Genomic DNA, 22,976 nt, shown 5'->3' with positions numbered 1-22,976 from the left:
CATGGCGCAAAAGCATTAAGATTTGTGACCGAATCCACTTTTGCTATTTTAAGGACGGAAAAATATGGTCTGCACCCTGGCGCATGGTCTAACATGGTTGTTCAAATTATCTTAATGAATTATGGGTGTGTTTTATGAAAAACATGCATTAAACCAATCAGAGTTTCATCTCCCATTCCCTTTAATAGTCAGCTGCATCGCGTCATGGCACATTTGCTATTTACATTGCGGACTTTGTAAGTGGAAAAATTGAACGCTTCACTAGCGAGAAAACATTTAAACAGAGCATCTTCAGTGCAAGGATAAAGAACGAGCCTTCTCCATTCAGCCTCTTTACTTTCTCTTTTACTCTTTACTTTACTCCTTTACTTTAATGGATAAGTAAACGGTGTTGTATGCACTCCACTGAAGAAATCCATTAGCCTACATATTTAATTTTGTTTGTTAAGCACAAAGATTTGTTTCAAAACTATTTCTAAATTCAGTTCTAATTTCCAGCAAACGAATAAATGAACAATAATAACGAAGTGTGGTCAAAGAACTGATTTATATCCAAACATGTCCGGTTCTTATGCCCCATATGGTGATGCAGACGTCTCCAAATCCCGACAGGTGGACAAATCTAAACTTGTTTCTATTAAAACAAATTTAAATATGCATATAATAAATAATTCTGCTAATAACATTATACAAATGTAAATTGTCATAAATGAACTGAAAATAGGCGCAGTGTAGTGCCGCAGTGGGTAGCGATGACACCTCACAACAAGAAGGTCGCTGGTTTTAGCTTTGGCTGTGTCAGTTGGCATTTCTTTGTAAAGTTTGCATGTTCTCCCCGTGTTGGTGTGGGTTTCCTTTAGGTGCTCCGGTTTCTCCCACAACTCCAAAGACATGCGCTATATGTGAATTGGGTAGGCTAAATTGTCCATAGTGCATGTGTGTGAATGACGGTGTGTGGGTGTTTCCCAGTGAATGGTTGCAACTGGTAGGGCATCCGTTGCATAAAACAAATGCTGGATAAGTTGGTGGTTCATTCCGCTGTAGCGACCCCTGATTTATAAAGGGATTAAGCCGAAAATAAAATAAATGAATAAATAAACTGAAAAATAAGGCATGGAGGCATGAAGAAGGCATTAAGATAATGGTTTTTATATGTATGTAGTATATAATCATTTTTGCAACATTTTAATTCTTAATACATATTTGTGTATTGCTGGACATCCTGTGTGTATTAAGCAATGTGTAAGTATTTGAACCTGCATAAGCGCATAACTAACGCATTCTGCACTGGACATTAGAGCAACTTTTAGTTGGTCAATGGTGCAGTCTTTTTCAGTTTATCAAAACAGCAATGCGCCAACAATGTGCCTTGACACACCTTCTTTTCAGACCAGCACACCCATGAGTCCACAAAGTGGCGCAAATTGATTTGCTATTTAAACAACGTGGCGCAAAACAATAAAATTAAGGTTGTGCTGGTCTGAAAATAGCAAAAAATACACGTCTTGCACCTAGCACTCAGTTTTACTCAAACACATAACTATAAACATATATACACAACTTTATTTTATTTCAATCACATATAATCAGCAATATATAATAATAAAAAATTGTAATAATAATATAAGCAATATATAATAAAGTATTTTTTCCTATTGTTAAAATTGTTAATAAAAGTCACTTTGTTAAAATGTAGAAGTACATTTTAGCATCAAAAGTGAACAAGGTCTTATAATTCAATTCACTGCAAATTAAAAGAAAAAATAATTCTTGCTGATACAGTTATTGTTTTTATTAACTAAATATTTAGAACATGATCATTTTGTGTGCATACATTTATCTGTGTATGTATGTATGTATGTATGTATGTGATTGTTTATTTATGCATTTATTTATTTATTACTTTAGAGTTTAAGTGTAAACTGATGTGTTGAACTTTATGCTTTGTTTTTAAGACAGTAGAAACCAGTCACTGTTTTAACCAGTATGAAATTTACTCTGGGTCAGAGATGAAAAGGCAGAAAGGCAGTGTGGTCAAACACTGCCACACAAACATAGACACCTGCCTCATCTAAGAAACTGCTGTGATTTTGCTCATGTTTCTATATATGATCTCACAGTTACTGGGTAAACATAGTCACAGTTGGAACAATTACACAGCTCCCTCAGAGGCTGGACCACAGGAAGATGCGTTCAGGTCAGAGAGCGAGAAGATTCACACTGTTTTATGGCTACATGAGTTCCCATTACAGCCCACTGCTTTGTAGTCTTCTCTCTTGTGAATCCTGTGAGGAAAGCAATGGACCATCACGCCTGACGAATTTGATTTGGGCCAGTGAAATGAGTCCCTTTGTTATCTAAAGTGCATGAGAGCACTCTCAGACAGATGGAGAGCAGAAAAACTCCTTGTGGATTTTCAGACATATAATTAAATGCAATCTCTTCTTGCCCATTTCAATGGAAATTTGGGGGATTTTGTGTAAGAGTCTTCTTTAACAGTATAAATCAGGGAGACAGGGCCATATAAATGTAGAGTGCTTATTAATTGACGTATTTAGTGAAGCACCATAAAGAACTTAATCAGTTTAGCTCTTGATAAGTCGTGTAATGTCTTTTCAAATGTAATTAAGCATTGCTTGACTTCTCATTGTACTGACAGATGCTAGCAATTAATGGTCTCTGAGACAGCTAATATTTCGGTGGCACCTTTTTTTACCCAGGTTTATTGATCTTTCTAGGAGGATTGTTGAGCACATGACATCACCCCAGTGATATTTCCAGCTAGGATGTGAGAGTACAGAATGACAAACAGCCTAAATGCACACACTTGGATGGGGACAGATGATTCAGAGAAAAAAAGAGCAAATCTCATCTCCTTCCAATCTGTGTCAACAATGTCAAATATCCCCTTTCATCCAGCACAGAAAGCAATGTGAGGGAAACAGAAGCTCTCCTAGCTGCTGCTCCTGCCTCAGACATCTGATATAGTAACTGCTATTTTCTGAGTTATGAAATTATATAACCTCTTACACGAGTCCATAAACTTTGCTGCAGTTTTCTCTGCAAACCACCTGGTAATCCACATAGCACTGGTTTCAAAACCTTATAGCAGGGAGTTTGAGTGCAGATGCCAGCAGTCTTAGAAGGTGTTTTTCTACACTGCATGTGTACTGGCACAATTGCTCTCATGCTAGTTTATGGTAATGACAGAGCAGATAAGGAATACATAATGCTATGCTTTAACTTACTATGAAATAAATGCAGTTCAAGTCTTCTCCTTAAGCTTCTTACCTTACCTCAGGCTTGGAAAGCTAGCTTTGTAGTTTTCTCAGTCCTTTTGCGCAGATTTACCCTCTTTTTTTCTAGGTTTTGTACTTTATGTTTCCATATTGGGGCTATATGTTCATTTCTTGGAATAAAGATGTTAAATGTGGAAAAGAGACATTTCACAATCCCTAAAGAAATAATTTGCCCAAAATGAAACTTCTGTCATCATTTCCTTAACTGCATGCTGTACCAGACTTTTATGAGTTCCATGGATGAGCACTATGAAAATATCCATTCATCTTTTGATTTGGAGCCCACTCAGTTTTATTGTGTGGTATTTTAATATATACATACAGCCACTGGCTACTTTGTTAGGTACACCTTACTAGTACCAGGTTGGACCCCCTTTTGCCTTCAGAACTGCCTTAATCATTAGTGGTATGGATTCAACAAGGCACTGGAAATATTCCTCAGATATTATCATCATGCAATTGCTGCAGACTTGTCAGCTGCACAACCATGATGTGAATCTTTAGTTCCACCACATACCAAAGGTGCTCTATTGGATTGAGATCTGGTGACTATGGAGACCATTTGAGTACAGTGAATCATTGTCATGTTCAAGAATCCAGTCTGAGATGATTCACGCTTTACGACATGGTACGTTATCCTGTTGGAAGTAGCCATCAGAAGATGGGTTCTGTGGTCATAAAGGGATGGACAGGGTCAGCAACAATACTCAGGAATGCTGTGGTGTTGACATGATGCCCAACTGGTACTAATGGGCCCAAAGTGTGCCAAGAAAATATCCCCCACACCATTACACCACCACCACCAGCCTAAACCATTGATATAAGGCAGGATTGATCCATGATTTAATTTAGTTGACGCCAAATAATAACCTTACCATCCGAATGTGGCAGCAGAATTCGAGACCCATCAGACCAGGCAACGTTTCTCCAATGTTCTATTGTTCAATTTTGGTGAACCTGTATGAATTGTAGTTTTTGGTCTTCTGCTGCTGTAGCCCATCCGCCTCAAGGTTGGACGTGTTGTGTGTTCAAAGATACTCTTCTGCAGACCTTGGTTGTAACGAGTGGTTATTTGAGTTACTGATGCCTTTCTATCAGCTGGAATCTGGCCATTCTCCTCTAACCCCTGGCATCAACAAGGCCTTTGCGACCACAGAACTGTCGCTCACTGGATATTTTCTCTTTCTCTGATCATTCTCTGTACACCCTAGAGATGGTTGTGCATGAAAATCCCAGTTTCTGAATTACTCAGACCAGACCGTCTGCCACCAAAACCATGTCATGTTCAATGTCATTTAAATCACCTTTCTTCCCCATTCTGATGCTCACTTTGAACTGCAGCAGATCGTCTTGACCATGTCTACATATCTAAATGCATTGAGTTGCTGCCATGTGATTGCGTTAATGAGAAGTTGATCAGGTATACCTAATTAAGTGGCCGGTCAGTGTATATACATGTGTACAGATAATTTGAACTGGTTATTTTAAGAATGTATTTGCAAAATTTGCCACTGACACAGACTCCTTAGATTCTTACACGTGTTACTAAGCTAAAAACAAATGGCCTCTCAGATCTGAGCTACTGAGATTGTCATATGAATCATCAACTTTACAGGATTGAAGTGGGAAAGTAAATAAATGCCCTTGTGGAATCTCAAGTGGTAGAGTAATGAGGAAAAAGGATTAACAGGTAGCCTGTACAAATAAGGTTGCATATAAACTCTCAGGCAGAGTCACAAAACAGCTAAAGTAAACTTATAGGACACATCAAACAAAAAAGAAGCCCATATGGCCTGAAATTATGACTCAACTGCTATTAAGTGGCAATTTATTCAACAGTTAGGTGGGTTGGGACTGCAGGCAGCCTTTTCAACTATTTTATCTGAATAACGAAATAGGCTGCTGAGCTTTTTATGAGCTGATCTGTTTTGTTTTCCCTCTTTTCCTCCACCAGCCCTTTTGTGTAGACCATTCACTTTACCCCCGTTAGCCAACAGGCTGTGCTCAGTGCAAGTCCAAGGACCTTTTTCCAATTCATTTTTACTGCTGTGAAACAAAAAGGAGAAAATAATGCCACTTGGTTGTTGTTGCCTTGCCAACACGAAGGAATCAGCAAGTTTTTGTACATAATAAATTGAGTAATTTTAATGGCATATTGGTGGTGTAGCTTCTCCTTTGCAATTGACCTATTTGTCAAAATGTTTGTGCTTTTGTTCATTAACGCCCACTCTGACAGCACTAATGATGTATTTAGTACTTTTGAGCTTGCAAAGTCAGACACTGGCCAGAGGACAAAGACATGATAAGATAGTGAATGGTATTACTGTTGATTCATTTGCAAAATATTTGTGCTTTTAGCGATTGAATTTGTTACAATGCTTGCTGAAAATCCCATAGTTGCATTAAAGATGTGACCAGTGACCAGCGACTCACATCATTATTTAGCTCTTTTGTACTTGAGCTGTCAGAATCTATGAGTTGAATTGGTTGTCATGACAAATTCTCTTCAGCCATTGGGTCACTCATAACAGAAACCTTCATCATTCATTGCTTTAAGGTAAATCTGTGTAATTGTTTTGGCCAAACAACTACACAAATCAGGATAGTGACTGAACATACCAAGGATGTATTTTTTCAGTGTTTCAAATGACTCTTCTCCTATAGTCAAAATGTGCTAAAGTCATATGGTGATTGATATGTGAGATGGCATGTTTGCCATTGTAACCTTATCATGTCAAAACTTGGTCCTGGAAAGCAGGTGTCCGGAAGCTCTTACTAGATATGCTAGAAACTTTCTGGCAGGTGTGTTAAAGCAGTTGGAGCTAAACTCGGCAGTACACTGATTCTCCAGGACTGAGTTTGGTATACCACACCTGGTACAGAGTGATTTAAATAACTTAAGAACTGAATTAGTCCAATTCATAAAGGAATCTTACAAACATTTGTCAAGAAATCAAACATGGCTTCTTCATAGCTTAAACTCACTTAAAACATCTCTACGATGTGTTTATATGATGATTTTTGGGGGAGTGAACTGTCCCTTTAAGAGTAGGTTTAGTTGTTCTCAACTAATACCATGATTAAATAACCATATTTTATGCCAAAGTAATCGTGTGTTATTTCTTATATCATAGGTGCTCAAGTCATTGCCTCGAATTGAAGGTCGTCCAGGGGCTTCACTACCACCGATGGACTTTGAGGCTCTTGAATCTGGTCTTCGAGCAGCACACGGGGATGAAATCACCCCAGAAGATGTGATGTCAGCAGCCATGTACCCTAAAGTCTTCCAGGAGTTTAAAGAGTTCACTTCAAACTTTGGTCCGGTGGACTGCCTTAATACTCGCTTGTTTCTGGATGGCCCTAAAATTGCAGAGGAATTTCAGGTACATTACAATTACATTGGTATATACACTGCCTTACCACAAGACAAAGTATTTACCTGGACCATCCTCGGCTTTGATTATGGTGATTGTGGTGATGTGTTTGTTGTGTCCAAAACTGATGGAAGGCAAGCCTGCAAGCCTAATTCTCCAGTCTTTGCAGACACACAATTAAGTAGACAAGATAACTTTTTAAATAAAAAAATCAACAGTATATCTAGCTATGGAAGCATATGAGTAAAAAAAATTAATTACAATGTAATATGCAAAACAGCAATGCAGTTTGTTATAATTGTATTTCTCATTGTATTTCCGCAACATATGAGCAAAGTTTTAACATTTGCTAAATTAAAAATAAATTATGTAATTTATATTTACCATTTCCGACCATAGTTTTAATATGTAAATTATGCAAAATGTATTACCCAAATATTTATTGATAAATATAACATGCAAGCAGATTAGAGGTGTGAACCTACACTGGTCTCACCGATCGGTTCGGTTACGATTATCATGCCATCGATTCGGTTCAGTTCGATATCTCAGTGCATCACAGTGCATTGACAATGCTTTCCATACACAATCTTCACAGCACAAGAAAAAATTATAAATATATTTATTATTTATATATTATTTGTCATACAATTTTGTCCTTAAATATAAGCAGTCAGAACTGGACCTTTAAAAGTACACGCACAGAACAACATGAGCATTTATACCAAATAGGCAAATGTAAATATTCCTATCGGCTTATGAGCATTCTCAAGTGAGTTTTTACAACACTATGATTGGTCACACACTCAACAGAAAGGGCTATGATTAGTTCTAAAGCTCTGGCGCTGTTCACCAATAAGTGACACTGATAAACGGAGGCAGCGATCACAGCTAATCCATGTTATATGCGGAGGCGAAAAGTCGCTCTGTAGACACGCACTCGTGTCTGGATCCACAAGTATCGCTATAACAGCTGAGAGGAGAGGAAATGTCGCGCCAACTGGTCAAACGGGCCCCAGTGAGAGAGATAAATGGAGTTTACTTTCATTTTCTCAATCGCAGTGAAACAGTAAAGCTTCTGCTGTATGTCCGTGAAAGACTGTCCAGCTAACACACACGCAGTGACTTTGACTTTGAAAAAGCGCTTAGGAAAAGTGGGTTTACATTATAACACTGTGTGATGTTTGTAGCAAAATTCAGTATGTATTTGAAAATGCATTCTAAGCAAGTGGTGTAGAAACAAAGACAGCAATGGTGTCTTGAATATCATTTTAATGCATTGACAACTCACACTTAAAATGTTTGAAAAATATTTTTTTTTATTATTACATTGAGATGAATGTAAAGTCGAAGTCGTTTTGAAAATGCTTTCTTGTGATGCCTGTTCTATTTAACCAATTTGTCTCCAATTTGCCAGATGGAATTAGTTTAAAATGGTTCACATCTCCCATATAAGCACAAATCCACACATTACTTTATAACATGCCTGTGACACCCCCTGTGATTCCAAATTTAAACCAATATCCTAGCGCTAATCACCTACTGCAACAGTACGCTGACTGAATTGCTGTGAAAGAAGAACTGATAATAATGAGCACAGGCAAAGAAGGCAAAACTGAACATGCACACTCACTCCTAGAGTGTGATAATTGGCTTTTAAACTTCTGCATTGAGTGATTGTCATACCCCATGGTGTATACCTTGCACATAGCTGACACCATTTTGAGAATTTACACTTCAGCATTCTGTCTGTGCTGTTCCAATGTGTTGAGTTTCTTTGCCGGTGTTTTGAGTTGATGCCAGAAATGCATATGAATCTACTGTAGCAGTAGCTCAAACTTGCACTCATCAATAAAAAAAGAGGCGGGAGCAGGTGATCATCAACAACTTTAATCTTAAAGAGACTCATTAAAACACTTTTGCCACTGGCCTCGCTCCACTCCCATGGCTCTTGGTCCTAGCCACACTCGTCACCACTATGAAACTGACTGCAATACAACTACAGTAAAATAGCAGTAAATAGAAGTATAACTGCAGTAAAATTAAGTACAATTGCAAAATTGCTATACAATGAAGTATAAACAGTTCAAATACAGTACAATGAAGTTCAACAGCAGTATAAGTTGCAATAAACTGCAGTAAAGACAAGTAAACTCTGTCTTTACTGCACTTGTGCTGCTGTAGTCTAATATAACATCAATTCAATTTGAGTAATACATTTTCAATTTTTTTTTTCCTGCAATTTATAAAGCATTAAAATTAGTCTGGAATTCACATGTTAAAACTGTAGTTGGAAATGGCAAATGTATATTATAGAATTTAATTTTCATTTTGCACAAAACTTTGCAATTATGTTGTAGAGAATGCAAGTATAAATACAAAAATACATCTTTATTTTGCATATGTAAATGTTGTTTGGCATATGACATTTCAGAATTAGTTTTTTTTTACTTGCTTAAATATGTACATATTTGTAATATAGTACATTGAACCATCAGTTTTGAATTGATACAGTAAATTTTTTAGATCTTACACTGGAACAAAATGCTGTTTTATTACAGATATTACAGACTATCTCTTGACAGGTAGGATACAGGATACTCCACTTCTCATTCATTTTTATGGTCTTTGCAAACAGTAGTCACTTCAACTGTCACACAACTCTGACAGAAAGTCAATGGATGTCCAGGCTAATGTGATTATGAAAAGGTTATGAAAGGCACACGTGATCCAAGTTAGCTATTGCATCCAGTGGTTATGCCGCAGTCCCTTCCATCTTCCCACCACAGACCATCACATGATACCATTTTTTCACCATTATAAATTTTATTGATAATTGGGAGACCTTGAATAAATAATGGAATAGTCAAGTCATTCTGTAAAACACCACCAACACACCAAAGATCTTCACTGGGTTTAAAGTCTCAGTGGCCAAATGATTTATGACAATGATTCCTCTTGATCTCTAAATCATTCTTAATTTGAGAACAATTAATCTAGACATTGTCATCCTGTAATGTAGCCATGGTTTTTTGAGAAATGAACATCTACTTACTGAACTACACCAGTTAAGGTTAAAAAAAATTGTCAACAAAGGTATAATACAAACAAATTTACCACTGATCCAATCCCAAAGACTTAAAGGGATAGTTCACCCAAAACTGAAAAATGTGTCATCATTTATTCTCCTTTTACCTATTCCAAAGCTGTTTGACTTACTTTCATCTGTTGAACACAAAAGAAGATATTTGGAAGAAAGCTGGAAACCTGTAGACATATATAAACTCATAAACATTTGAAACCACCTGAGTGTGATCAAATGGTGAGTTCATTTTTTTTCGGTGAACTATCTCTTTAAGCATTAGCTAAATTTGACCCAAATAGCTTTTTTCTTTTCTTTTTGACCAAGCTGCACTTGCTGTGACCCCTAGCAATTACATTATTGACTTCAATGATGTACTTTCTTATTTATTTATTTGTTCACCGTACCTCATTTCTTCCCATGCTAATTCATTTCAAGTATATTTCATCCTGTTAATTTTATAACACTGTGGGATTTGACCTTCTAAGCTTCAGCCAAGAGCCCGACTGCTCTCTCATCAGGAGATTTGCAAAATTAGATTTCTCCGTGTCCTCAGCTAGCCTCCACTTTTACAAAGTTTATTAGCGAGCTTTATTGCGGCTGAGGTTGTAAAATTGATTAGCATAGTAATATTGAACAGCAGTCTCCTTTTGTGTTCAAAATATAGAACTTTGAATATCTAGGCTCTCTTTGTGAGGGTGTTATGATGTTGAATAAACCATGAATGATATTTTAGAGCTCTGCGTTAGATTATACATTTTTTTAGCTTAATCTGTGCTAGTTTGTGAATAATTTGAAACTGGTGCAACTCCATCTATCCAGATGAGCCCTGAGGTGTCTCTAAATGTGTTGATTGGAGCTTAGCCGTGTGTTTGGCTCCTAAAACCCCATTATGAGTGAAGTGGGTGTTACCTGGCATCCATGAATATGTCTCCGAGTCCTACTGCAGGCAGCATGAGAACTGAGAGCCCCAGATGCAGGACTCTTACAGAGGGAAAGCCAGCCAGGAAAAGAAGCATACTTACCTGCAAAGTCTTTTATTTTGAATATGCACCAAATCTGTAAGACTGGAAAGTTCACTTGCATCTCTTAATCATCAGCTGGCCTGATTCTTCAAACCAGGTCTCTCTGTACCCTTTCAAAATGAACCAGATATTCTTCAGTTAACATGCGTAATCGTATATTTCTCAGGGACTCAAGTTATTTGGCGGCATGTCTCTCCACCCTGTAGAGCTGTCCAAATGAGATGTTAGTCGTGGCTGATTAGCGTAGATTAACATGAGCTATATTAAGCTGTCACTGAGGCGAACGCAGGCACACCCCAAAATAGCATCCCCTCAACAGCCAAACAGCGCATGGTACAGACCTAATGCCTCCCAGAGGCCTGTGCTAATCACTCATCCCTTAATCTGCCTTAATTCTGCCCAGGCTGTTTTGCCCCAATCTGGATTGTTTTATTTATTTGACTTTTTTACTTAATCACTGCTTTCCTTTTTTACTGTATGTGTATCTGGTTCAAGGTTATTTAAGAAAACGAAGACTAAAACTATATGTTAAAAATCATTTGGTAACTGAAATATAATTAAAAATTTACAATAAATGAAAAACTAACTACATAACACTAGCAACAGTTACTGAAAAACTTAAAATAAAATATTATTTCGCAAAAATTATAAACATTTCAGAATTAATAAGACACTCGTTCTGTGGTGGAATTTAGGAAATGCATGTGTGCTTTTACAACCAAACACATCAGTCAAAATATCTATCTAAAATGACTTCATCTGCTAAAACTTTTACCTGTATATTACTTTTTATATAAAGAATTGGGTCTAAATTCTTCATATTTTTTTTTTTTTTACATTAAATTTGCATTGTTGGTGTCACTGATTTTTAGTAGTTAGTTTAAGTTATTCAAACACAATTTAACTCTAAAGATAGCTCAAGTAAACACAAATTAACTAAATTATGATTAATAAAACTAAAAATATTACTAAAACTAAATAAAAAAATATCAGTATGCTAGCAATTTTTCATATTGTGTGATTCCTTTATTATTATTATTATTATTATTATTATTATTATTATTATTATTATTATTATTATTATTATTATTATTATGTATTTATACTTTTTAATTGCATAGTGGGACCTTGATCTTTCCTCAAACAACGTTGATGTTTGATAACAAACGATTGATAAGGCTCTATTTTAACGATCTAGATGCAAAGTCTAAAGCACATGGCGCAAAAGCATTAAAGGCATGTCTGAATTCACTTTTGCTATTTTAAGGTCAGAAAAATATGCTCTACACCATGACGCATGGTCTAACAGGGTTGTGCTTATTCTCTTAATGAGTTATGGGTGTGTTTTGAGCACAACAGACATTAAACCAATCAGAGTCTTATCTTCCATTCCCTTTAAGAGTCAGTTGCTTCACGCCAGGGTGCATTTGCTATTTACATGGTGGACTTTGTAAGTGTAAAAACTGAATGCTTCACTAGTGAGAAAACAGAAAAACAAAGCATCTGCAGCGAGGATAAAGAACGAGTCTCCTCCATTCAGCCTCTTTGCTTTCTCTTTACTTAACTTTGACTCTTTACTTTACTCCTATACTTTGGTAACTGTGTTGTACGCACTGCACTGAAGACATCCATTAGCCTACATATTTAATTTTGTTTGTTAAACCCAAAGATTAGTTTCAAAACTATATCTAAATTCAGTTCTAATTTCCAGCAAACTAATAAATGAACAATATTAACAAAGTGTGGTCAAAAAACTGAGTTATATCCAAACACATGTCCTGTTCTTATGCTCCATATGGTGATGCATACGTCTCCAAAATCAACAGTTGGGCTGTTTGTTGGACTGTTTGTTTTTATTAAAACAAATATAAATATGCATATAGTAAATAATACTACTAATAATATACAAAAGGACATTGTCATGAACAAACTGAAAAAGTACCCCAAGGGGAAGAAGGCATGAAGGCAGTGGTTGTTATATTTATGTAGAAATTATTATTTAGTAAATTTTTATCTATACATTTTTTTTTCATATGTAAAGATATTTGTGTATTGCTGTAAATGTTAGTACCTGCATAGGCATGTCTACGCTAGACTTTAGAGCAGTTTCAGTTGGTCAATGGCGCGGCCTCTTTCAGTTTCTTTCAGACCAGCACACCCATGAGTTGGCAGAGTGGGTCAAATGGATTTGCTGTTTAAACAACACGGTGCAAAATGTGAAAATTACTGTTGCACTGGTCTAAAAATAGCAACAAATTGCGCAGGGTGTATGATAGGGCCCAAAATGTGACTTTTACTGAAATTTGTAATAGTTTGGTGTGATATGTTGTCTGCATTGTTATAAATTACAATACAAATACCTGCCAATAATCTGCCAGTACTTTTTTCTGTAATTTTACAGACTTAATTTTCTATATATTATTTGTTATATAATTATTATTATATAATTATATATATAATATAATATATATATATATATATATATATATATATATATATATATATATATATATATATATATATATATATATAATTAATATAATTATTATATAATTAATTATAATTATATTTGTTATATTGTTTCAAACTACAAAAATTTTAGTAATAGTCACTTTGTTAAACTACAGAGTTAATTTTTCAACATCAAAAGTCAACAGAGCAGAGATCCACAACCCACAATAGAATTCACAAACGTAAATAAACAAAAAAAAAAAAAATCACAAAATATGGAGCCTGTTAATTTACGGATATTTTTACAGTGTGTATAAAAACTAAATTAAAAATGTGTTCATAAAATAAAAACAACAAAAAAAAAACCCAAAAATGAACAAAACAATTAAAAAACTAAATAAACTAAACTGAAAATGATATTAAACATACAAAAATACTGTGAAACCCAACAGTCAACTTTATGAAATGAAATGAGTGTAGTTAACTCAGAATTAAATGAAAGTTAATTCTACTCATTTGAAAAGAGTTTTGAACTCGGTGCTGAAGGTAATGAGTTATTTAAATACCTCATTACGTAAATGGAGTAAGTTCACAGTACTCATATAGATTAGTTTTTTAACTCAAACAGTTTGTAGCAATCGGTTTACTCAGACGGTTTGAGTTGCCTTAACTTATTGGGTTTTACAGTACTCATTTGGTTTGAGTTCTCTTCATTTATTGGGTTTTACTTTGCTCAAATTGCTTCATTTACTCAAATGGTTTAAGTTTACAGTACTCATTAGGATTAGTTTTTGAACTTAATTGGTTTGTTGCAATCAGTTTGTTGAAATGGTTTGAGTTACCTTAACTTTTTGGGTTTTACAGTGTAGTGTTGAAATAAAACAAATTTAAAAATGCTTAATAACCTTGTTCTGGTACTGTCACAGGTCGAGTTGGAAAGAGGGAAAATCCTGCATATCAAAGCATTGGCCTTGGGTGACTTGAACAAGTCTGGTCAGCGAGAGGTGTTTTTTGAACTCAATGGCCAGTTACGTTCGGTCTTGGTCAAGGATACAGCAGCAATGAAGGTAACTGTTTATATTCCCACCTAGATTGAATTGTTTCATCACTGAAAAGCAATTATCCTGACTCAAACACTACACTCAATCATTCAGACATGTTTCGCAAATGCTCTCTTTTCTCTTTCAAGGTGTGAATAATTTCTGTCATAAGCTAAACGTGATCTTGCTCATGCTGTCATGAGCGTTTATCACTTAAAGACAGGCGTGTTTAAAAAAACTAAATTAGCAGGGCTCACAATGAGTGTTTTTATGAGAAGTCAATAGTATTTTGTAGGAACGCAGTCAGTCATGGACACAGCCATTGTGACTGCTTGTAAAAATATAATTTGGCAGATTACAGCATGAATTGACACGACTGAAGGTCTCACTTTTATTGCCCAAACAAAACACATCGTGATTAAGATGATTCATTCATTATAAGATTTTCTCTCTGGTAAATAAGCATTCTCATAGTGTGTTCTTGTCTGAAGGATTGTTTCCTCTCTCTGTAGATGCTCGTTTTGTGTGTTACTGTCTTGTTTGGCTTAGTATGTCAGAGTCAGATGCTCCAAACACACTTAGTGTTTTAAGTCAGATAAGTCAGAGGGATGACACTTGCTCAGCATATGCTCAATAGAGCTCTCCCTATGCCTGAACACAGCTAGCAAGAACATTTCTCCTCCTGACACATAAAAGTTCCTTTTCGCAGGTCCAGCATTTTTCTTCTGCTGCCTGAAGTTTTGATGTCTCTGAAATGAAACTTAAATCGGATTTATCTCTAGGCTGTTTGTCAAAAGGTAATATGAATGGCAGATACTAACACTGTAGCTGATTTCTCCCTTATGTATCAGGGCTGTGAGGTTGAGGAAACACTGGCAATGTAACATATAAATTATATTTCATGTTAATGCTTATATAATTTTTTTGAATTTATGATGATTTTATATAAGTATTAACACTACAATTTCAGGATGCAAAGAATATTTAGAAACAATTATCTCATGCTTATTAAGGCCTTACCCTTTATTAAGGTCAATGTAATCTATCTTACAGTGATAAATAAAGAACTGGTTGTTTTTGCAAGTACATCATTTTCTTTATGCTCTCCTATAAAAACAATGTCTGTAACGGGTATTTTATGCAATTTGAGATGTGGGAACAGTAATAAAAGAGTGACCACACAGTGCAGCTTACCATCTAATTATTAACCTAAATTGTCTTAAATAGTCTGTGGATATCACTTTATACCAGTGGTCTCAAACTCAATTCCTGAAGGGCCGCAGCTCTGCATAGTTTAGCTCCATCCACCTCCAACTCACACCTGCTTAATAGTCTCTAGTAGTTTTGAACACCTTGATTTGTTGGATCAGCTGTATTTGATTAGGGTTGGAACAAAACTGTGCAGAGCTGCGGCCCTCCGGGAATCCAGTTGGACCCATGCTTTATACTGTACCTTATAACTTGAAGGTTTATGCTGAATGTATAAGTTTTAATTTTGGAAAAATGTTGCATCCACTTTCGTTTTGTTTTGTATCAATACTAACTAACTAGCTATGTAAATATATTCAAATTAAATGTTAATGAAATATGTGGGGTTATTTTGCTCTAAAAATGCTTTGTGAACTTTTGACCAGATTTCAGGCTGGTAAAAATATGCTACTTTAAAAAATAAATAAATAAATGAAATACAATAAAAATTACTCATGTACAGTGCTCAGCATAAATGAGTACACCCCTCACAGATTTCTCTTCTGAATTCATATTTCTATAGGATGCTTTACAATACTATACTTGTGCATATACTGTACACTAGATTAGCAAAATAACAACAACAAAAAAAGTTTAGCACACCAAAATTAATATGTTGGAGAAAAATATTAAATCAAATTGTAATAAACAGGAAAAATTGAGAGAAACATAAAAAACATAAAACCTAGTTGAAATTGTGTAGTTTGTAATAATTTTGCAATAACTTGTTTGAATTTAAATGCATTTTTGTTCTATTCCTAATGTTAGTTGACCAAACTTTTATTTTGCTGGATATAGATGTTTTACTGTTTTTGTTCAAATGTCCTAAAACTTATTGTCTACATTTACTAAGAAATGGCTTAAAATACAAATTTTCAAAAAGGGATGTATAATCATTTATGCTGAGCACTGCAGAAAACCAGTAGCTTTGTTTTCCAATGTATTGACTAATAGCACTCCTGTCCACTTGTTGAGAAAAATCGGGAGTATTTGTAGATGTGTTGTGTGCGATCCAACACGATCTCATGGCAATTTGTAACTTTGGTTTAGTGGCTAATTCATATGAATTTGTATAATGTCATTCATACAATGTAGTACAATTTGCTCATCTCCCAATAAAGGTTGGGTTTAGGTTTGTGTTGGATGTCCTGTCTCCTTTTTAAAATCGTTCATTTTCACACGGCTGAACTCGTTCGAATTTGTATGAATTAGCCACTAAACTGATACAATATAAAAAAATTGTTTCCTCGTGAGATCAGGCTGCAACATGATCTGTAAACATGTAGTTCTAGCTGAAATATGAGCATCTATTTACTCATCTCAATTGCACAAACACAGATTCAGTATCCCTTAAAATAAATAAAAACTGAGAAATTAAAAACTTATTCATTTCTGAACATTTATTCTATGCGTCCTGTTTTTCATGCAATTCAGGAAAGGCAGCACCTCTGAAAGTTTTGTTTGAGCACGGGTGTTCAGATGTGAACTTGCATTTCATTCTGCCTGTTTATTCACTTACCATTCACAAGAATTTTTAGGTAGTATTATAAACAAGAAAGCCCATCCTATAGATGGAGCAAGTAAACTTATTTTTTTTAAATTACTAAGTAACACATTTGGTTACATTTTATATGAAGTAACACTAGGTTGTAACCTACCTGGCAAAGTCTTGTGATTGATCCCAGTTGTAAGAGCAACAAATAATGACTTCTAGTTGATCATTTGGGTAAGTGACAGAACTTACTAATAATCTGTTAAACTGCATCCCAATCATCACAAATACTGCAGAAGACCTATTGTAAACCCCATGGACCAACACAATCTCCTGGCAATTTGTAACTTTTTGATTTAGTGGCTAATTCGTATGAATTCGTACAATCTAATTTGTACAATTTAGTATGATTTGCTTATCTCCCAATGACGATTGGGTTTAGGGGTGGGGTTGAGTGGCACGCCTCCTTTTTAAAATCGTACAATTTCGTACGACTGAACTCGTATGAATTTGTATGAATTAGCCACTAAACTGAGAAAATGTAATAATACTTACATTTTCTCGTGAGATCAGGCAGGCATGGATCAAAGATTCTCATAGAAATCAGTCAAGTTTGGTGAAAGAAAAATCATGGTTTGGGGTTACATTCAGTATGGGGGTATGCGTGTAAGAGATCAGCAGAGCGGAAAGCAACATCAACCGCCTGAGGTAAGAAGACAATGGTGCTGCCCATAACATTACAAACCACAGATGAGGGCAAATTCTTCTCATACTTCAGCCTCCACATCAAAGTTCCTGAAAGCAAAGAGGGTCAAGCTGCTCCAGGATTGGCCAGCCCAGTCACCAGACATGAACATTATTGAGCATGTCTGGGGTAAGAAGGAGGAGACATTGAAGATGAATCCAAAGAATCTTGATGAACTCATCAAGTCATTGCAGAGATGTATGGATGCAGTCTTCCAAGCTCATGGGAGTCATACATCAATATTCATTCTTTTTCCACTGCACCATGACTTTATATTCTATACTGTACATTATTTCTTTTAACTGACAAGACTTTTGTCTAAGCTAAGTCAGACCTTACTGTCCTAGTTAAATAATTAAAAAACAAGGCATGGTCATATTTTATTTTGGTAAAATAAGCATAATCTGCAGCCCCTTGCCTTTCATATAAGATAAAGATACACTTCTGATACCAAATGATCAACTAGAAGTCAAGTTATTATTTGTTGATCCTAAAACCTGGATAGATGACAAAAAGTAACTTTCCCCAAGATTGCTTAAAACGGCTAGTTCATTCACAGATAATTTACTGCAGTGGAACAGTAAGTAGTGCTGTTGCCTCACAGCAAGAAGGCTGCTGGTTCGAACCTCGGCTGGGTCAGTTGGCGTTTCTGTGTGGAGTTCTACCCGCGTTCGCGTGGGTTTCCTCCAGGTGCTCCGGTTTCCCCCACAGTCCAAAGACATGCGGTACAGGTGTATTAGGTTGGCTAAATTGTCCGTAGTGAATGAGTTTGTATGGATGTTTCCCAGAAATGGGTTGCAGCTGGAAGGGCATCCGCTGCGTAAAACATGTGCTGGACAAGTTGGTGGTTCATTCCGCTGTGGCGACCCTGGATTAATAAAAGGACTAAGCCGAAAAGAAAATGAATGAATGAATAAAGAAATCTAGAAATCCGTAATGATTGACTTTCATAGTATTTGTTTTTCCTACAATGGGTCAAAGGTTACATGTTTTAAATTTTCTTCCAAATATCTTATTTTGTGGTCTTCAGAGGAATGAAAATCAAAAAGGTTTGTACCTACTTGAAGGTGAGCAAATAGTGAGTAAATATATCTGTATAAAAGTATCAGAATGATCATGTTGTGATGAAAATGTCAGCGCTGGTTTTCCATGCAGCATTCTCACTTGTTTCTTACTTAAATTCCTATTTGCAACCCTGATTGTAAATATTTAAATGCTCAAACGTGTATTGTTTTATTCCTTTGTTTACTCATGTATGTTTCTCGAAGCAGAGATTGAAGTATGAAAATAGTTGAGACAGAAAGTGTGAAAAAAAAAGGATTCAGTTGCATTTGGTCTCCCCTGTTGTGATCTAATTCTGTTTTTGCTCCGCCAGGAGATGCACTTTCACCCTAAAGCCTTGAAAGATGTCCGGGGACAGGTTGGAGCGCCCATGCCTGGTAAAGTGGTGGAAGTAAAGGTGAAGGAAGGCCAAAAGGTGGAGAAAGGTCAGCCTCTCTGCGTCCTCAGTGCCATGAAGATGGAGACAGTCGTCAACTCGCCAATCTCTGGCATCATTTCCAAGGTGCACGTCAATGCCGACAGCAGCCTGGAAGGGGAAGATCTTATCTTAGAAATAACTGAATAAAGTTTGCTTTTTAAAATCCCAGCTTAAAGGCTGCTCTTCAGAAGGCCAGTTTTAGAGTGATTATGTAATTCAGTGGACTGATGGTGTTGTAATTGCGAATGATTTTGAGATTTCTACTCTTCTGAGTGTTCAAATTCAAAATACTTACTTACTACAAAATAAATGGTGTTATTTTAAAACAGAAGCATATATTACAGTATAGCATGTAACCAAAAACTACAGAAGTCTATGGTATTCGGTTGAAACACAGCGAAGAGTCATTCTAGATTTTTTGTTTGTTTGTTTTTAAAGTAAATTAAAAAGGTTCATTATAAATCCAAATGACAATACCTGAATTTATAGTCACAGTTTATGCAACTGTATTTGTGTAAGTGTGTGTGAGAGAGTTTGAAGAGGAACAGCAGTTTCATATTAACATTGTGTTAGTGGAGCGTAAAATCTATTTTGAAGTGTCTGAAATATTAATACCAGCAGATATTGAGTACGTGCACATTAAGCACAGTGTTGTCATGCTAACATCATTCATGATAGCATGATTAAAACCAATTACAGTGAGCGATAAGCAATAAGAAGCAATAAGCAATCAAAACCAGCTATTATTTTGGATTTGTTCATTATAAAGAGTATAGCTAATAGGATAAACCTTTGTAATGATTATTAATTTTTGAAAGTTACAGCACAACAAATGCAATGTCTTCTCACTTTCATTCTACTTTCCTTCTTAATCACTCTATCACCTTTGCACCACAGGAGAGCTCAGATTTGCACAGCCAGTGTAAGTGAACAGCGAGTCATTACACAGGCAATAATGAAGTAAACAAATGCTAAATGTATATGTGGTGCAGTGAAGAAAAGCTTCATTTACAAATACTCCTTTGAAATGTTTGCAAATGTAATTGTGTAATATGTTTACATAGATCCCATTTAAAAGCTCAAGCAATGTGCTTTTGTCTTTCAGCAGAATTATATTTAAAGCGTTCCCTGTTTTAATACTGCAGAAACCGAAACCTTAATTGTGTGTAATCACTGGTGGGCTGTTAATAATGGAAGAGTCTTCAGTCTGTGTTATTAATGATATGCTGCACAGGATAGTTCATACTTGACCTTGAAATAAGCTTTGATTATAGGTATAAATAGAAACTCCACTGTGATATTTCCAGGTGGAAGCTGGAATTATTCACAATTGAGTTTATGGATATAGAAATGGTCAACTGATTAGAGGATAAACATGTTTCTTTATTAATATTTTGCATGCTTTCATTTTTTCTGATGGTTTGTCATATGCTATGAAAGCCAGACCACTCCCTTTACCTGATACTGAAGGAGACATTAAATAGAACTTGAAGCTGCTCAATTCTGTTTGAGTATACAGTTATAGTTGGTGTTGTTTTGATGTTTACAAGTGAACCAATAAGAATCTGTGAGATTCTTTTTGGAACCAAAAACTTTTGGATTTGAAATGGAGCATTCCTATTGAACTAACAAGACCAACTTAATGTACACAGAGGAAGGAAACTTAATCATCTCATATCATCTATTGCCTATCAAGCTTTTCCTATGCTTTTGTGATAATTTCTGTTAATTTTTTTCAGTTCTCCATGTAGGTGGGGAACTACGCACATTCAGTCCTTGAGTTTTCATTAAGGATTTCTATATTGAAGCTGAAGAAGTAAATCTCTGAATGTTTTAATAATTAAATGTTTAAAAAGTGAATGTTTTTTTCTGTTCTCCGAATTTGTATGATGTTTAATTTGAATCATGGTCTATTTACATTGTTTTAAAAAAAATTATTTTCCTGCTTTCCCTATTTTAAAACTTGTTGTTACTTCTGTTGGAGATATGTTTAAAAAGAAAGATAAATTGTGCAATAAATCAAATAAAGAATTGCAATCAAATAAAATATATGACTCTTACTTAATGCACTGAGTGAAATGAACAACCCAGGCTCATTCTGATTATATACTTCAATATATATTTCTGGAGAGAGCTAAATACTGTACATCCCAGGAGATATTTTTTTTGCTGATTTTTTTTTTTTTTTTTTGCGAATCCACCAGAGTATAAATTTTCAGATCTCAAATTTATCTTGCGTGTGCCATACGTGCCTACTGTTCTCACATATATCCACCAAAGGCCACTGTTGTCTAATGTAATGGAGGCCAGCTAGTAAGTGCTGTGCAGGTAAACCTCACTCCTCTGAGAGGCTGTGGTCTTTACCCTCCTTGTTAGAGCAACCGTCTCCCATGCGGAAGGTCGCCGGTTCTATCCCAGCCCAGAGCGGGTTGGGTGGTGTAGGACCGGCGGGGTTACATTGGTGCCGTGACCTGGATGGGAGTGAGGTTTAGGGGGGTGAGTGTAACAGAGGCCAGCTAGTAAGTGCTGTGCAGGTAAACCTCACTCCTCTGACCTCTAAAGGTGCACTAGCTAGAGGCCATGGTCTTTAGCCTCCTTCTTAGAGCAACCGACTCCCATGCGTAAGGTCGGCGGTTCGATCCCAGCCTGGAGCGGGTTGGATGGTGTAGGACCGGCGGGGTTACACTAACTCACTGAATGACTGACCAACTGACCAATCTCCATTCCCTAAACCCAACCAATAGTATTTTAAAAAGCACCGATTGACCCAAACACACACTTCCCTAAACCTAACTGCAGTGTTTTGAAAAGCAATCCAGTAAAAGAAAAAACCCTATTTTTACTACTTTTTCAGAATTTACCTCATTCTCACCCTGTTATTTACTTTATTTTATCTTTCGGCTTTTGTTTTTCTCTTACCTGCTTTCTAGAACTGTTCTTCACCCGACTCAAACCCCATTGTCGCAATCAACTCCACTCTGCTTCTCAAGTCCACCGACATACGTGTCGAGCTACCGAAAAAACTGGTAATAGCGGGAAGGTAAGCATGCAGGTATAAGCAGTCAGCTGTTTAGCAAGAAAAGCAACAGCGTCATACCGTCCTGTAGTGTTCTTTTTAAAGACAAAATGCAGCCATACATAGCTCTGGCTACATGATTTGCAATCTCCAGAAACGTATATAGGGCTACATTTTCAGAACGAGCCTATGTTGGAAATGAACTGCTATTCTAAAGACTGCTGATGGTGTTAATGAATTTAATGACCTGTTGTATTCACTGTACTTACATATAAGTGAAAGGACTGTCAAAAAAATGTTTAAAACAATATTTTTAGCTACAGCACATCACTGATTATGTAACAGATGTTAAATGCAAGAAGAAGAAAAAAGGAAGGTTGTTGATATTTTTGAAATATTTATTTTGTTTCAGATATCTGCAGCTGATAAAGTATTATCCTGTGAGACTTGCTGGTGAGCACAAATGTACAGTATTGAATAGTTAATAAATACTTAACTGTAATATGTGGTCACTGATGCACCATTTAAAATGTCACTAATAAATTACATGAAATAGTTTTTAGTTGAATGATTATAGCCATAAACCATTAACTGCTTTCCATTAACATTTCTATTTACCTCAAAGGCAGATGTTTTGTTGTTAACAGACCATTTAAATGTGTGTAACCTGAAGGATAACATTTGTCATGTGACTGATCATTTGTCAAATGCAGCACACAAGGAA

General features: G+C 35.9%; 1 protein-coding gene across 1 annotated transcript in view; it reads left to right on the top strand.

Moving 5' to 3' along the window:
• pcxb (pyruvate carboxylase b) overlaps window positions 1-21,241 on the top strand; it is a 340,834-nt gene extending 319,593 nt beyond the window's left edge. The window contains exons 19-21 of the mRNA XM_056462259.1: window positions 6,434-6,682; window positions 14,158-14,298; window positions 19,132-21,241. Coding sequence (XP_056318234.1) covers window positions 6,434-6,682; window positions 14,158-14,298; window positions 19,132-19,383 — 642 coding nt within the window. The 3' untranslated portion in view covers window positions 19,384-21,241. The remainder of the gene's footprint in view (window positions 1-6,433; window positions 6,683-14,157; window positions 14,299-19,131) is intronic.
• Window positions 21,242-22,976: the final 1,735 nt, after the last annotated feature.

The sequence above is a fragment of the Danio aesculapii genome, chromosome 7 (assembly GCF_903798145.1).
Source record: "Danio aesculapii chromosome 7, fDanAes4.1, whole genome shotgun sequence".
NCBI classification, from domain to species: Eukaryota; Metazoa; Chordata; class Actinopteri; order Cypriniformes; family Danionidae; genus Danio; species Danio aesculapii.
Note: the sequence above shows the minus strand (reverse complement) of the source record. Positions and strands in the feature narration are given on the sequence as shown.